The sequence below is a fragment of the Thermobia domestica genome, chromosome 17 (assembly GCF_964235325.1).
Source record: "Thermobia domestica chromosome 17, izTheDome1.hap1.1, whole genome shotgun sequence".
Classification (NCBI taxonomy): Eukaryota; Metazoa; Arthropoda; class Insecta; order Zygentoma; family Lepismatidae; genus Thermobia; species Thermobia domestica.
Window position 1 is genome coordinate 16,177,325 of NC_137470.1, and position 17,874 is coordinate 16,195,198.

The 17,874-nt window shown below is 40.0% G+C and overlaps 1 protein-coding gene across 1 annotated transcript in view; it reads right to left on the reverse strand.

Annotated features, from left to right (window-relative positions):
• LOC145673941 (uncharacterized) overlaps positions 1-17,542 on the reverse strand; it is a 43,169-nt gene extending 25,627 nt beyond the window's left edge. The window contains exon 1 of the mRNA XM_081743756.1: positions 17,480-17,542. Within this exon, the coding sequence (XP_081599882.1) occupies positions 17,480-17,542 (63 nt within the window). The remainder of the gene's footprint in view (positions 1-17,479) is intronic.
• Positions 17,543-17,874: the final 332 nt, after the last annotated feature.

Sequence of the window (17,874 nt, forward strand, 5' to 3'; positions counted from 1 at the left end):
TAGCTACGAGGGAACTCAAAAAAGTATTCGTCGTCTGATTGGAAAGTTTTAGGACTTTGCTAGAAATTTTAAAATGGCAGCACTTAAAGGCAATTGCGTGCTGCATCAACACACAGATTTCTGGAGGCATTACTGAAAATTATCTTTTGTAAGAGTGTAAAGAACTCTCTTCGTATTTGCCTGGATGTCTTCAATTGAGTAAAATCTGACCCGTATCGGCGACAATTTTAATTTAGGAAACTGGTAGAAATTGGTAGGAGCCAAATCAGAGGAATAGGGGGTTGCGGAAGCAAAGGAATGTTGAATTTTGCCAAAAATTTCTGGCCGGTGCGTTGTCGTGGCGGAGGACACAATTCTTGTCTTTCCAGGGACAGGCATTTTCCTCCGCAAATTTTCCCGCAAACGCTGAAGGACACTTTCAAGGTTGACTGTCTGCCCCTAGGGACAAATTCATGATGCACGATACTCGTAGAATAAAAAATTTCTCTTCACATTCGACCGACTTTGTCGCGCTTTCTTCAGTCGTAGTGAATTTGGGCTTTTCCACTGAGAAGATTGGGCCTTTGTTTTTGGGTCATACCCACAAACCCATGTTTCATCGCCTTGGGCTCGCACTCGTTAATCTTAGTTGGGCTACCACTCATTTCTCTCAACTCGCCTTGCATTCATTAATCTTAGCTGGGCTGCCACTCATTTCTCTCAACCTCGCTCGCGCTCATTATTCGTAGCTGGTCTGCCACTCACTTCTCTCAACTGGGCTCGCGCTCATTAATCTTAACTGGACTGCCACTCACTTCTCAGAACTGGGCTCGCGCTCATTAATCTTAGCTGGACTGCCACTCACTTCTCTCATCTGAGCTCGAATTCATTAAACTTAGCTGGGCTGCCACTCACTTCTCTCAACTTCCATCGCGGTCATTAATCTTAGTTTGTATGGGACTCGCTTCTCTCAACTGGGATCGCGCTCAACAATCTGAGTTTGGCTGAGACTCGCTTCTCTCACCTGGTCTCCCGGTCATTAATCTTAGTTGGGCTGGCACTCTCTTTTCTCAAGTGGGCTCGCGCTCATTTATCTTAGCCACTCTGTCACTCGCTTCTCTCAAATGGGCTCGCTCTCGTTAATCTTAGCTGGCTGACACTCACGTCTCTCAACTCTACTCGAGATCATTAATCTTAGCTGGGCTTGTACTCAGTTCTCTCAACTGAGCTCGTATTCATTAATCTTAGCTGGGCTGCCGCTCAGTTCTCTCAATTGGCCCCACATTCATTAATTTTAGCTGGTCTGACACTCATTTCCCTCAAGTGGGGCTCGTGGGCATTAATCTTAGCTGAGCTGCTACTCTCTTCTCTCCACTGGGCTCGCACTCGTTAATCTTAGTGGGGCTACCACTCACTTCTCTCAACTCGCCTCGCATTCATTAATCTTAGCTTGGCTGCCACTCATTTCTCTCAACCTGGCTCGCGCTCAATATTCTTAGCTGGGCGGCCACTCACTTCTCTCAACTGGGCTCGTGCTCATTAATCTTAGCTGGACTGCCACTCACTTCTCACAACTCGGCTCGCGCTCATTAATCTTAGCTGGGCTGCCACTCACTTCTCTCAACTGGGCTCGCATTCATTAATCTTAGCTGGGCTACCACTCACTTCTCTCATCTGAGCTCAAATTCATTAAATTTATCTGGGCTGCCACTCACTTCTCTCAACTGCCCTCATGGTCATTGATCTTAGTTTGTATGGGACTCACTTCTCTCAACTGGGCTCGCGCTCATCAATCTGAATTTGGCTGAGACTCACTTCTCTCAACTGGTCTCGCGGTCATTAATCTTAGTCGGGCGGGCACTTACTTCTCTCAACTGGACTTGCGCTAATTAGTCTTAGCTTGGCTGCCACCCCTTCTCCCAACAGGGCTCGCATTCATTAATTTTAGCTGGTCTGTAACTCATTTCTCTCAACTAGGCTCGCATTCATTAATGTTATCTGGACTGCCACTCACTTCTCTGAACTGGGCTCGCACTCATTAATCTTAGCTGGGCTGCCACTTTCTTCTCTCAACTGGGCTCGGGCTCCTTAATTTTAGCTGGGCTACCACTCACTTCTCTGAACTGGGCTCGCATTCATTAATTTAAGCTGGTATGGCACTCATTTCTCTAATCTGAACTCGATATCATTAATCTTAACTGGGCTGCCACTCACTTCTCTCAACTGGGCTCGTGGTCGTTAGTCTTAGCTGGTCTGCCACTTTGTTCTCTCAACTGCGCTTGCGGTCATTAATCTTTGCTGGTCTGTCACTTTCTTCTCTCAACTGGGCTCGAGCTCCTTAATTTTAGCTTGACTACCTTTCACTTCTCTGAACTGGGCTCGAATTCATTAATTTAAGCTGGTATGGCGCTCATTTCTCTAATCTGGGCTCGATATCATTAATCCCAACTGGGCTGCCACTCACTTCTCTCAATTGCCTTCGTGGTCATTAATCTTAGTTTGGATTGGATGGGACTCACTTCTCTCAACTGGGCTAACGTTCATGATTCTGAGTTTGGCTGAGACCCACTTCCCTCAACTGGACTTGCGCTAATTAATCTTAGCTGGACTGCCACCACTTCCCTCAACAGGGCTCGCATTCATTAATTTTAGCTGGTCTGGTACTATTTCTCTAAACTGGGTTCGCATTCAGTAGTAATCGCGTTACTTTGCCTAACTTTTTGGCCCCTGGGTCCCTGCCTCAGGACCCATGGTCCCTGGCCGGGGTCAATGACCTAGGGGTACCTAGGACCACCCCCTAAAATGTGGCAGGGGTACATAGGACCACCCCCCCAGGACCCATGGTCCCTGGCCCTTGTCAATGACCTAGGGGTACTTAGGACCTCCCATCTAGATTTTGGCAGGGGTACATAGGACCACCCCTTAAATTTTGGAAATTGCCAAATCTAAAAATTTGGTATGGTAGCCTAGGACCATAGTATGTACCTCTATCAGTATTGGGTGTCTATGTCGTTCCCTTTCATGAGTAAAAAATTGCCAAAAATTCAAATTTCGGGGTGTTTTTTGACCTAATTTATCCCCTTTGATGAGGTATTATTACCCTATATGGTTATATGTGCATATACAGGGATTCATTACCTTTCATAAGACATGGGTATATTGCTGCACCCCTTGAAATTTTTGGGAGGTGTACCTTGGCCCACCCCTTCAATTTTGGAAATTGCCCAATTTAAACATTTTGGTACAATAGTATGTATTACTATAAATTTGGGTGGTCCACTTCGTTCCCTTTTAGGGGTACAAAATTGCCAAATTTTTAGTACAACCACATGTTTGGTTTTTTTTTGGCTCATTTTATTCCCTTGGATGAGGTCCTATTACCTTATATAGTTATATGGGTGTATACAGGTGTTTATTTCCTATTGTAAGACATAGGTACATTTGTGCACCCCGGCAGGAGTGCCTTGGCCCACCCCTTAAATTTTGGAAATTGCCCAATTTAAACATTTGGTATAATAGTATAGAACCCTAATATAGATCACTATAAATTTCGGTGGTCTATCTCGTTCCCTTTTAGGGGTACAAAATTGCCAAAATATAAACGTAAGCATTACGTTGTACCACGTGTTTGGTTTTTGACCTAATTCATTTCCTTGGATGAGATCCTATTACCTTATATGGTTATATGGCCATGTATAGGAGTCCATTCCCTATTATGAAACATAAGTACATATGTGCACCCCCGGGAATGGTACCTTGGCCCGCCCCTTAAGTTTTAGAAATTGCCAAATGTAAACATTTGGTATCATAGTACTGGACCCTAATATATATTACTACAAAATTTGGGTGGTCCACCTCGTTCCCTTTTAGGGGGCATTTTGTTCCGCTTTAGGAGTGAACATGGATACCTTGGAATCGTCCCGAGTTTGATTCTTGGAAATGTTGAGTTTAACGTCCCCGCGAAAACGGTGAGAAATGATAGGACGAAACAGGAACTTACTTGACTGAGGATTGAAGCAGGGACCTCATACAGTAGAGACAAGCACTGAGCCATCGTACACGTGTGTTGATTACTATGCAATGGTCCCGAGTTTGATTCTAGGTGTTAGTTTCAGGAAATGTTAACGTTCCCTTGAAACGATGATGAGAAATGAGAAAACATCATAAACTTACTTGCTTGCGGATTGAAGCAGAGACCTCACACATCAAAAAAAAACGCTGAGGCACCATGCCAACTTCAGTGCAAGCAATTTTTGCGTATGAAAAAAGAACATGAACAGATTATGTTACATTACTACATATTTCTGCTCGTTGTTACGCATAGAAGCTTGTTATTGTGAAATTGCAGAATCTGCTTATACTACATCAGCATTTTTTCTCAGCTGACGGACTTTTAAAGCTCAACTTTACATTTATGTCAAAGACAGTTTCGTAACATATCGATGAGTGTTACATTTTTCAATCAAGTTTAAGAAAATGAATCACATTTTAGATGTGGTAATTTGAATGTCGTAAGAAACTAACGAGTCAACGGTATGATGTCATTATCAAAATTGCGATACTAGATGTCGTAACGATTGATGCGTAAGGAGAAAAAACGTGAATAATGTCACAACCAATCAGATTGCTTCTTACATCACGTTTCGGCTCATGATACATGAAGAAAGCTGTGTTTTCATTGGTTCTCCGTGATGTCATTGATTCATTTTCCTCGTTTCTGATTGGCTGATAGTGTTGTCACTTTATAGTTGAACCGTTTCAGACCTAAATAAATTTCTTAATTTCATTTTCAAATCCTACTTCCACGAAGATCTTGAATGAACGTAGATGTACCTCTAGTGACAGCGTGACTTTACTCCGTTCCTTGAATTTGAGGTAAGTATCGACTGCGTTTTCTTAACATCAATGGAGTGCTTTTGCATGAGGATAACATTGTTATCATTGTTTTATTTTAACACGAAATATTTAGCAAATGGAAGAATAACTTGACCGGGGATCGAATTAGGAATCCCGCACATTAGAAGTAAGCGCGAGAAAATTGTTGATTTTGGTTTAGCGTCCCTTCAGTAGTGGGGTGCTAGGAATACAGCTTAATGTTGAATTTGAGCGCATACTGGGTGTTGAACCCGGGCCAGAGTTGCGTAACGCTAACCATTTAGCTCAGTTTCTGAAAGTAAACAAAGAAACTACGCACGAATTTGTTCCCTACAACGTGAGACGTGGACCTACAGTTTAATGTGGGATCTGATCTCCCGCCGAGAAACGAATTCGAGTCTTTCTTGTCTTAGCTCGAGAAAAGCAAGCGCATGAGATTTTGTTTTCGTTTCATGTTCGTCATATGTTTTAAAGTTCAGTGTCAGAGGAAAAAATGCTTACTACAATGATTCTTTCAGCACAGTTAGAAAAACAATTTCATTCATTCTTTTTATCACTACAGAAACTTAGGTGATTTACATGTTGATGTTGGTCCGGGTTTGATTTCCAGTATGACGACAATAAAAATTTTAACAGTAAAACTATTTGAGATATGATCATTCTTTTAGGATTAATCGTGTAGTCATTTGATAATGTAGTGATCTCTGAATTCAATTTTAATTCGTGCTTTTTTTCTCTTTTCGTTTTAGATATTTGTTTTCTTTGCCTATTCCTTTTTTGCTTACCTTACCTTTTTCCCTATTTGAATATGGCTACTTCTGGCTTTACTGTCTTGCGAGAAATCAATAGACATTATCGGCGTTTTAATCTCGAAGGACGAATGCTGGAAATTCAAATTAATGCTCCGACCAGTGGCACCGATATTGTGGAGTGGGTTCAGGCCTCCTTTCAACAGATGTTGGATTACTTATTGGAAAACGTCGACGAATCATCGATGGTTGGATTATCGATTTTATCCCACGATGAGAAGAACAAACCGTTTTATTTATCTTTCCGGCATGCAAGTAATTTGACACTGGAGACTTTATGGGCATCCTTTGATCGCATCCTTCAAAGTAACGATAGTTTTCTCATGAACGAACCGTTCATTGTCCATTTTCATCATGTGGATGTGCCCCGTGGATTTGGATTGGTGCGTCGAGGTCTCTTATCAAACGACGAATTATTAAAACGCAAGAAAGGCATTCTACGAGTAAAAAACACCGACAAGAAATGTTTAGCGTATGCAATTGTGATTGCTATTGGCCTAAAGAAATATAAGGATACGAACAAGAAACTGTACAGACAATATCACAACCAGAGCAAGTGTGTTGTTATTCCAGCCGTACATGAACTTTTGTCCAGATCATCAGTGAATTTAGACCATGGGGGATCCGTGGAAGAATTACGACAATTGCAACGCTACTTGACAAATTATAAACTTACCGTATACACTAGCTTTTCCGGAGAAGATATTCTGTATGAAGGGCCTGGTGGCGAAGACAAAATTCCAATCAATTTAATGTGCATCAATTCACATTATGACATCATCACGTCATTAACGGCCGTTTTCTCTACTGTGTATTATTGTGCTGCATGCCACAAAAAATATGATCATCGTAATGCACACGTCAAGAACTGTTCGGCCATGTGTGAAAAATGTTTGCAGAAACCGCCATGTAGTAAGACCAATACGGAGAAGCAGTGCCCAGAGTGCAATCGTGAATTTTATGGTGAAACATGTTATACAAATCATCTGACTGTACCATATCATAAGGGCCAACCAATATGAAAGATGGTGAAACAGTGTGCCAAATGTCTACGCATTTATTCGTTTGTCCATACAGGGGAAAGAAAACATGATTGTACTGATTATTTTTGTAATGTGTGCCATAAACACGTTACGTCTACCCACCAATGCTACATGAAGCCTGATACGACTCAATTAAAACCTGGAGTTCCATCAGTGTTACAACTGTGGCCCAACAAGTATGTTACAACTGTGTTCAAGATGAAGATATACATCATCCGTGTGAAGTTTGTGGACAGCGAGAACATATTTTTCAAGATGATCCGATCAATGCCTTTCTTGCGTATTTACGTCAACCACGACCCAACATCAAACTTATTGTATCTTTGGCACATAACTGTAAGGGATATGATGGTCATTTTATTCTTAAATCTTTAGTGGAAGAACATGAATTGAAACCTACTTTGATCTTGAACGGAGCAAAAATTTTAAGCATGAAAGTGAATCACTTATCGTTTATTGACTCCTTAAATTTCATGCCAATGGCTTTAAGTAAATTATCCAAGGCATTTCATTTACCCGCGACCAAAGGATATTTTCCACACTTTTTTAATACTGCTGCAAATCAAACGTATGTGGGAAAATTACCGGACATCCATTATTATGGTGCAGATGAAATGAAAGTGGATGAACGAGAGAAATTCATGACATGGTACAACGAACACCAGAACGATACGTTTATTTTCCAAGAAGAATTGGTAAACTATTGTGTCCAGGACGTCAACGTACTTCGAATGGCTTGTATATCTTTCATGACCACTTTTGAACAAGAAACTCACGTCAATCCTTTCCTGGAGGCTATCACTTTGGCGAGTGCGTGCAATTTAGTATTTCGACGAAATTTCTTAAAACCCAATACTATTAGCATTCTTCCTGCACGAGGATACCGTCACAGAAACAATCAGTCACGGATTGCTTTGCAGTGGCTTGCCTACATGGAAGAAAAAGAGGGTCATTCAATTCAACATGCTGCGAGAGGAAAAGAAGTTTATGTTGCTGGTTTTCATCTGGACGGCTACTACCAAGATCCCGACACTAAAGAGGAACACGTGTATGAATTTGAAGGGTGCAGATTCCATGGATGTCCTCTATGTGTCCCTACAGGCCGTGATCAACCCATTTATGAGAACTCCGAAGAAACAATGAACTATCGCTACGATTATTACGATCCATGGGATATAAAGTACATGAAATGTGGGAATGTGAATTTCGTCAAGTGTTAAAATCCAATCCAGCATTGGCCTCTTCTTTAAGCACACATCCTTATACTAATAAGACACCATTAAATCCAAGAGACAGCTTCTATGGTGGCCGTGTTAATGCCATTAAATTGTATCACGTCGCAAATGAAAATGAAGGCGAAGAAATAAAATTTTTGGATATCGTTTCCCTGTATCCTTATGTGAATAAATGTGGACGGTATCCAATAGGGCATCCACGAATATATCTACAGGGAGATCCAGAAATGCCCGACATTCAAGATGTCAACGGATTGGTCAAGTTGAAGATTTTGCCTAGCAGAAATGTGTTTCATCCAGTGCTGCCATTTCGCTCAAATAAGAAGTTGTTGTTTCCACTTTGTGCTGCCTGTGCCACAGCATTAAATCAAGATTCTGAATGTACACATTCGGACAGTGAACGAAGTCTAACGGGAACATGGGTGTCCTATGAAATTCAAAAAGCCATTGAACTTGGGTATCAAGTCATTGAAATTTACGAAATTTGGGATTACGACATCACCGTATATGATCCAGAAACCAAGACTGGCGGATTATTCAGCGAATACATTAACACATTTTTGAAATCGAAGCTGGAAGCTTCTGGTTGGCCTGCCAATTGCGTCACCGAAGAAGAAAAGCAGCAGTATATCCAAGTGGTACAACAACGGGAAGGCATAACTTTGAATGCAGCAAATATAATGACAAATTCAGCACGTCGTAGTCTTGCAAAGCTCTGTTTGAATGCCTTCTGGGGACGACTCGCTATAAGAGACAATTTCAGCCAAACGACCATCATTAACGACCCCAAAGAACTGTATCAGAAATTAACTGCTCCAGACATAAAAGTCAATCAAATTTTACCTGTTAACGATTCGATGTTATACCTTTATTGGCAGTATGAAGATGATGTTCCAGTACAAAATCACAATGCTAATGTTGTCCTTGGAGCATTTACAACGTGTCAAGCTCGTCTGGAACTCTACAAATATTTAGAACTGCTGCAAGAAAGAGTACTATATTTCGATACAGATTCCGTAATATTCACGCAGCGACCATCACAGCCCACAATAGAACCAGAAGTAATTCTTGGTTCAATGTCAAATGAACTGGAATCAATTGGACCAAAAGCATACATTAAAAAATTCGTGTCTGGTGGCCCAAAACAGTACGCCTTGGAAATCTACAGCCCCGACACGAAATCAACCAGTTATGTATGCAAAATTCGTGGATTCACACTCAATTATACTGCAAGTCAAAAGTTAAATTTTAACAGTCTGGAGCAAATGATCATAAATCAATCGAGTGAAAAAATCTCCATTAGCACGCCGCACAAAATTTACAGAACCCACGATCATCATCTTGTCACAAAACCTGAAGAAAAGAAGTACAGTTTCAACTATAAAAAACGCCGATTAATACCAGACACATACGAGACATTGCCCTATGGGTATAAAAAAGCCAGAACAGAATAACAGCCATATTTTTCCCTAATCCCACCAACATCACCTCCCAAAGACGGGGCAAAGAATCAACGCAACACGGGACATGCTTCAACGATGCACGAGCGAAGACAAAAACTCAGATGACATCACCTTGCAGAAACCCGTGGAGAAAAAAAAAAGGAATTCAGGTACGTCACATTTGCGTTTCTTTTCTCACCTCACTCTCTCTTGATCAGTTAGTTCGATGTTAATAATCTGTTTTTCTTCTTTCACAGGAAACAAAATAAATATTACCATGTATATTCATATGTTTTATTTTCTCTTTACAGAATTTGCACCCGTCACGGACACGTCTTCCTTTGAAGAAAAAAGAAATTCTGTATTCATTTTCACATGCTAAAAATAAATGTACAAAAACATGATTCTGTGTTTTTATTTCACATCCTAAAATCAAATTCTTTTTCCTGTACTGCGATTTCAATTTCTTTTTCTGAATCAGTTTACCGGTAAAATAAATAAATGTTTTGCGGAAAAAAAAATCAAACTAAATTTTTGTTTCAGAAAATTTTTTGTGTATGAAAAAAAAACTGATTCAGAAAATTTTTGTGTACGAAAAAAAAATGTTTTCAGAAAAATTTTTTGTGTACGAAAACAAAATTCTGTTTCAGAAATTTTTTTGTGTGTACAAAACAAAAACTGTTTCAGAAATTTTTTTATGTACAAACAAAATTCTGTTTCAGAAAAATTTTTATGTACAAACAAAATTCTGTTTCAGAAAAATTTTTGTGTGCAAAACAAAAATCAGTTTTCGTCACGAAACTGCTCCGACTAAATGAATCGATTCATTCTGATAGTGTTGGCAACACTGGAAAAATTTCGGTAAGTATCGCTCAGACCCTGAGTTACAGCGAACACAACTAGATTCGAACCAGCAACCTTACATGTCTGATTCATCTCTAAATACAGCCAACTAAACAATAAGATTATGTGTATACGTCAATGCTTTGCACTGAGTCAACAAGGTTTTCTTCAAGGTCAAAGTTGCACACGAAGTAAAAAAGATGACAACGCAGATCTTCTATCTTTCTATATGAAACATAAACCTAGTATAAACTGCTCGCACTGAAATGTGTAATGTAACATAATCTGCTCGTCTTCTTTTCATACGCGAAACTGTTCGCACTGAATGGAGTACGGCGGCTCAGCGCTTCAATCCACAACGAAGCAAGTTCATGTTTCCTCCTATCATTTTTTCATCATCGTTTCAAGGGGACGTTAAACTCAACATTTCTTAAACTAACACAAAAAAAAATCGAACTCGGGACCATGACAAACTGAACTTCTCAATGGGCCATGGTGACTCAGCTCTTATTTCTGATGTGTGAGATCTCTGCTTCAATCCGCAAGCAAGTAAGTTTATGATGTTTTCTCATTTCTCATCATCGTTTCAAGTGGGACGTTAAATTTTTCTAACACTAGCACCAAGAATCAAACTCGGGACCATTGCATAGTAATCAACACACGTGTACGATGGCTCAGTGCTTGTCTCTACTGTATGAGGTCCCTGCTTCAATCCTCAGTCAAGTAAGTTCCTGTTTCGTCCTATCATTTCTCACCGTTTTCGCGGGGACGTTAAACTCAACATTTCCAAGAATCAAACTCGGGACGATTCCAAGGTATCCATGTTCACTCCTAAAGCGGAACAAAATGCCCCCTAAAAGGGAACGAGGTGGACCACCCAAATTTTGTAGTAATATATATTAGGGTCCAGTACTATGATACCAAATGTTTACATTTGGCAATTTCTAAAACTTAAGGGGCGGGCCAAGGTACCATTCCCGGGGGTGCACATATGTACTTATGTTTCATAATAGGGAATGGACTCCTATACATGGCCATATAACCATATAAGGTAATAGGATCTCATCCAAGGAAATGAATTAGGTCAAAAACCAAACACGTGGTACAACGTAATGCTTACGTTTATATTTTGGCAATTTTGTACCCCTAAAAGGGAACGAGATAGACCACCGAAATTTATAGTGATCTATAGTAGGGTTCTATACTATTATACCAAATGTTTAAATTGGGCAATTTCCAAAATTTAAGGGGTGGGCCAAGGCACTCCTGCCGGGGTGCACAAATGTACCTATGTCTTACAATAGGAAATAAACACCTGTATACACCCATATAACTATATAAGGTAATAGGACCTCATCCAAGGGAATAAAATGAGCCAAAAAAAAACCAAACATGTGGTTGTACTAAAAATTTGGCAATTTTGTACCCCTAAAAGGGAACGAAGTGGACCACCCAAATTTATAGTAATACATACTATTGTACCAAAATGTTTAAATTGGGCAATTTCCAAAATTGAAGGGGTGGGCCAAGGTACACCTCCCAAAAATTTCAAGGGGTGCAGCAATATACCCATGTCTTATGAAAGGTAGTGAATCCCTGTATATGCACATATAACCATATAGGGTAATAATACCTCATCAAAGGGGATAAATTAGGTCAAAAAACACCCCGAAATTTGAATTTTTGGCAATTTTTTACTCATGAAAGGGAACGACATAGACACCCAATACTGATAGAGGTACATACTATGGTCCTAGGCTACCATACCAAATTTTTAGATTTGGCAATTTCCAAAATTTAAGGGGTGGTCCTATGTACCCCTGCCAAAATCTAGATGGGAGGTCCTAAGTACCCCTAGGTCATTGACACGGGCCAGGGACCATGGGTCCTGGGGGGTGGTCCTATGTACCCCTGCCAAATTTTAGGGGGTGGTCCTAGGTACCCCTAGGTCATTGACCCCGGCCAGGGACCATGGGTCCTGAGGCAGGGACCCAGGGGCCAAAAAGTTAGGCAAAGTAACGCGATTACTACTCATTCTTTAATGTTATCTGGACTGCCACTCACTTCTCTCAACTGCGCTCGCACTCATTAATCTTAGCTGGGATGCCACTTTCTTCTCTCAACTGGGCTCGAGCTCCTTAATTTTAGCTGGGCTACCTTTCACTTCTCTGAACTGGGCTCGAATTCATTAATTTAAGCTGGTCTGGCACTCATTTCTCTCATCTGGGCTCGATTTCATTAATCTTAACTGGGCTGCCACTCACTTCTCTCAACTGGGCTCGCGGTCATTAACCTTAGCTGGTCTGCCACTCTCTTCTCTCAACTGCGCTTGCGCTCATTAATCTTAGCTGGTCTGCCACTCACTTCTCTCAACTGGGCTCGCATTCATTAATCTTAGTTGAGCTGGAACTCACTTGTCTCAACTGGGCTCGCGCTCATTAATCTTAGCTGGTCTGCCACTCACTTCTCTCAACTCTGATCGCATTCATTAATCTTATGTGTTCTGCAACTCACTTCTCTCAACTGGGGGGCGCGGTCAATAATCTTACAAGTAAACTTTACGTTTGGGTGAATCGAGTTGCTGACTGAGACATATATGAGAAAGTAGTACTAAATGTGTTCAGTATTTCAGTGAAGTTGTAGGTGCGAAGCTCCAGGGGTTTAGGAGATACAGCTACCAGAACATCACAGAATAGTCTTCATACAGTTGGAGGTAAAAGCTCTGTAAGACCTCTTGTAACGACAAAAGGTGAATAACAAATATATGGGTACATATTAGGACTAGGGGGAAGTCATATAGTAAGGGTATACCTGACGGCGGCCATCTTGAAATCCGCCATTTTGAATTAAGGTTAAATTTTTAAAATAGAAATAGGGTCATGTAATATATGATTTAAGGCGCAAATTTAATCAGAAGAACAATGGTGATGTTAATTTTGATTTACGCGTAATTGGTAAAAAGTTACAGGGAAATTAAATATTGTTGCAGCATATGTATTAGTCCTTTACCCCACCTTGTAAATTTTATGTTAATGATAATAATTAAATAAAAAGCAGATAGATAAATATTAGGTCTATGGTAAGAGTTATCTTGATGGCGGCCATGTTCAAATCCGCCATTTTTTATCAGACAAAAGTTTTAAACAAAACGCATAACAGTGACACCTTATTAATAGGAAATTTTACCATAATTCCAACGGTATAACCATTTTTGCTTTATCATTAACCAGCACAAAATTAAATGGATCGCTCCTTACGACTACTGCTTTGACGGAATTCTTAACGACAAATGTGTCAAGTGTAACTCGATTGCCTTTGTCATGTGTGCTGATTGTGAGCAGAGCATTTGTGCAAGTCATGCATTCTTTTCTGAACTACATATTGATTGTACTAATTGAGGACTTTTCTGGAAGAAAGGCCCAAGTTAATTATGACTCAATTGTCCTTTGCTCATTTTTCCTTACATTAGCCACTTGCTTATGCGATAACAAATGCTGGTTAATGATAAAGCAAAAATGGTTATACCGTTGGATTTATGGTAAAATTTCCTATTAATAAGGTGTCAATGTTATGCGTTTAGTTTAAAACTTTTGTCTGATTCAAAATGGCGGATTTGAAAATGGCCGCCATCAAGGTAACTCTTACCATAGACCTAATATTTATCCACCTGCTTTTTATTTAATCATTATCATTAACATAAAATTTAGAAGGTGGGGTAAAGGACAAATACATATGCTGCAACAATATTTAATTTCCCTGCAACTTTTTACCAATTGCGCGTAAATCAAAATTAATGTCACCATTGTTCTTCTGATTAAATTTGCGCCTTAAATCATGTATCACATGTTCCTATTCCTATTTTAAAACTTTAACCTTAATTCAAAATAGCGGATTTCAAGATGGCCGCCGTCAGGTATACCCTTACTATATGACTTCCCCCTAGTCCTAACATGTACCCATATATTTGTTATTCACCTTTTGTCGTTACAAGATGTCTTACAGAGCTTTTACCTCCAACTGTTTGAAGACTATTCTGTACTTCCATGTGATGTTCTGGTAGCTGTATCTCCTAAACCCCTGGAGCTTCGCACCTACAACTTCACTGAAATACTGACCACATTTAGTACTACTTTCTCATATGTGTCTCCGTCAGCAACTCGATTCACCCAAACGTAAGATTTACTTGTTAGTTAGACTGTCACTCACTTCTCTCAACTGGGCTCTCGCTCATTAATCTTAGCTAGTCTGCTACTCACTTCTCTCGCCACTCACTTCTCTCATGTGAGCTTGCGTTCATTTTTCTTCGCTGGGCTGCCACTCACTTCTCTCAACTGGGCTCGAACTCATTAATCTTAGCTGGTCTGCCACTCACTTCTCTCGACTGGGCTCGGACTCATTAATCTTGGCTGGTCTAGCACTCACTTCTCCCAACTAGGCTCGCGCTTATTAATCTTAGCTGGGCTGCCACTCACTTCTCTTAACTGGGCTCGAACTCATTAATCTTGGCTGGTGTAGCACTCAGTTCTCTCAACTGGGCTCGTTCTCCTTATTCTTATTCACTGCATTTATACATTGGCACTTAAACGAAAAGAAACACTTATGAAGCTTGCCTCTTGTGCGATGTGGGTAGCGTGTCACGTGCCAAGTTCCAGCAGAAATTTGCGAGCATTGACACACCAGATTTTCCTTTGTACCGTTGCTCCAGGATCTGAATGAATTGATGAAACCTCTCACCGTGCTCATCAGACACAGCTCCTAGATTTCGGGAAAGAAAGACAGGTGACTGTGTAGAAAATGCACATTCAGTGACATGTTGCATTCCATAGTGTGCAGGTTTGAGAACAACTCCACTAGCTGCACATAGTTCGTACTTTTGCTATTTCCCAGAAAGTCAGTCAGTTTTGATTCGAATATAAAGGGTAAGGGGAAAAAACAAGGAATGTCCATGTATGTGCTTTTTCGGGTGCTATCTGTTGGTGTCTCTTGCTACTATTTGACTGTATATGCCATGTATACGTAGATGTTAAAAGGGGCAAAATATATAACTAACCCCATTCTTCTTACGCGGTTTTCAATATTAATTCGCAGTTTTCTCGAAAATTCAGTTTTGTGACATTCCTTCTTTTTTTCCCTTACCCTTCATATGTCATCTTTCATCAATTGGCGTATCTGGGGTCCAATGAATACACCTTCTTTTAGTTTAGCATCTGATATTTTTGGGAGCTTTTCCTGGAAATACTTAAATCATTGTCCTTCCCTTTCCAACCCTTTCACGAACACCTTCATAAGGCCTAATTTAATGTGAAGGGGACGCAGAAAAAATTTCTTGGGATCAACAAGGGGTTTTTCTTTCACATTCTTAATTCCAGTGCTGAGGGATGTACGAGTAGGCCATTCTCTTTGTGTCGGATCCCTTGCTCTACTGTCCCGTTCACACAGAAAACAACAATACTTTGTATAGTCCAACTATAACCCTAACACCAAATCAATCACCTTCAAGTCGCCATGTATGTTCCACTGATGCTCAGTATACTTCACTTTGTCGAAAAAGAGTTTCACATTTTGATACGTCTCCTTCAAATTAACGGAATATCCAATTGGAATGGAAGGGTACGTATTACCGTTGTGGAGGAGATCACACTTCATACTTGCTTTTCACGAGTCCAAGAATAAACGCCACTCATCGACTTTATACTTTATTTGTAATGCCTGTATCAGTCCTTCCACGTCAGTACAATATATGCAATCATCACTGCAGCTGTAAAATTTGATGAAGTCATGTTGTCTGTCACGGTAAAATGTCACTTTCGTTTCCTTTTCAAGAATGTTCAAACCTTGAAGTCTTGAAGCAAAGAGTTAAGCTTGTTGTTTGGGTATGTTCAAGTCTCTAATAAGGTCGTTCAGTTCCTCTTGCGTTATCAAATGTGGTTCTTTGGTACGTGCACTGTATGTAGGGTCTTCACTCTCAGTATCCATAACATCTTCACTTTCATCAACATCACTATGTCTACTGTCCATACGTCTGGCGGCACTGGCACAGGAAAAAATTCACCATGTGGGATGGGTCTTCTAGCTGATTATAGATCTGGGCATTGTACTGATCGTTTACCCTTGGAGGTTATTCCCTTTACATTTGACAGACAAAAGTAACATTCGTGTACATGATCACGTGATTCAAACCATAACATTGGTGTAGCAAATGGCCTACACTTGTGAGAACCACGTAACCAGCCCCTTAGATTTACTGCACAGGATTTACAACAGTATTTCGGTGCCCAGGGTTTGTTTACGTTGCCTTTCGATGAAAAACACAATTCATACGCTATTTTTCACAACAGGCTTTATCTTATTGAGCTTCGGCTTTGGAGATATCCGTCCACATACATAACAAAAGTTGTCAGGATCATTTTTACACTTCCTAAGCATTTCCAAAATTTTACCACTATAAAACACAAAACACAACAACGTTTTCAAATGTTACCCATTTCACAACAAAACCTCCAAAAGTTATGAGTCACAAGAACACGTTTCAATGTTGTGTATCTTCTATTAGCACAGTATATCAAGAGAAAATGCAGCTTACCACACCAACAAGCAAGGAAGTACACATACAATATTGATGTTCAGTTTTTTCACCGCTGTCCAATGTTGCCAGGTGTAGGTGGGACAAATTAGTTCCGACGGTAAAGTTTCCATTTTTTCCAGCAACACTTTTTCAACTTTCTTCTACGGTGGGGACTGGAAGTAATGTATTGTCCACTAATTATCGTTTGTATTTTATATATTGCAATGTATGAATAACACATGCTGTGTGCAGTATATATATTAATTATATGTATGTATAATTTGGATTTGTTATTAAACATATCCTTTTGTAATAATGATTATATATATATATATATATATATATATATATATATATATATATATATATATATAATCATTATTATAAAAAGGATATGTTTAATAACAAATCCAAATTAGTCCCAGAATATAGAAACTTATAATTACATTTTCCAGGTTTTCCAATAATTGAGACCTGATATACGCAAAAACTATTATTATTTTCGAGTTCAGTTTGACAAAACCTTTCAGAATCGCCTATTAGTTTTCAGGAAACAAATTTGGTGTTGAACAGTGTAACCTAAACTATGAATCACTTCTTGCACTGCACTATGTCCAACACCAAGTTTTGCAGCGACTTCATTCACAGTGATACACCTTTCTCCCCTAATCAGCTCATGAACCCTTACCTTGTTGCGTTCCGTGGAGGCAGTTCGAGGGGGCCTGCTGCGAGGCTCATCTTCGATACTCATGTTTCCATTCTTAAAATGTTTTCACCCACCTCGTTACAGTGCTGGTACTCATCCACGCATCTCCATAGGCACGCTGCAGTCTGCGGTGAATTTCAGAAGCAGATTGGTCCTCTTTAACAAGGAATTCAATCACAGCACGCTGTCGAAACGAAACATAGCTGCCCGCCATTTTGGAAATTGTGCCTGGGTCACGTGCTGGCAACAAATGGCGTCAATGTCTGGAAAGAAAGAAAGAAAGGTCTGTAGATTATGATGATATACTTCGTTTCACTTACAACTAAAGATTACGGTTTTGAAAACATGTTGCTCACGACTTTCAGTATGGCCCTCGT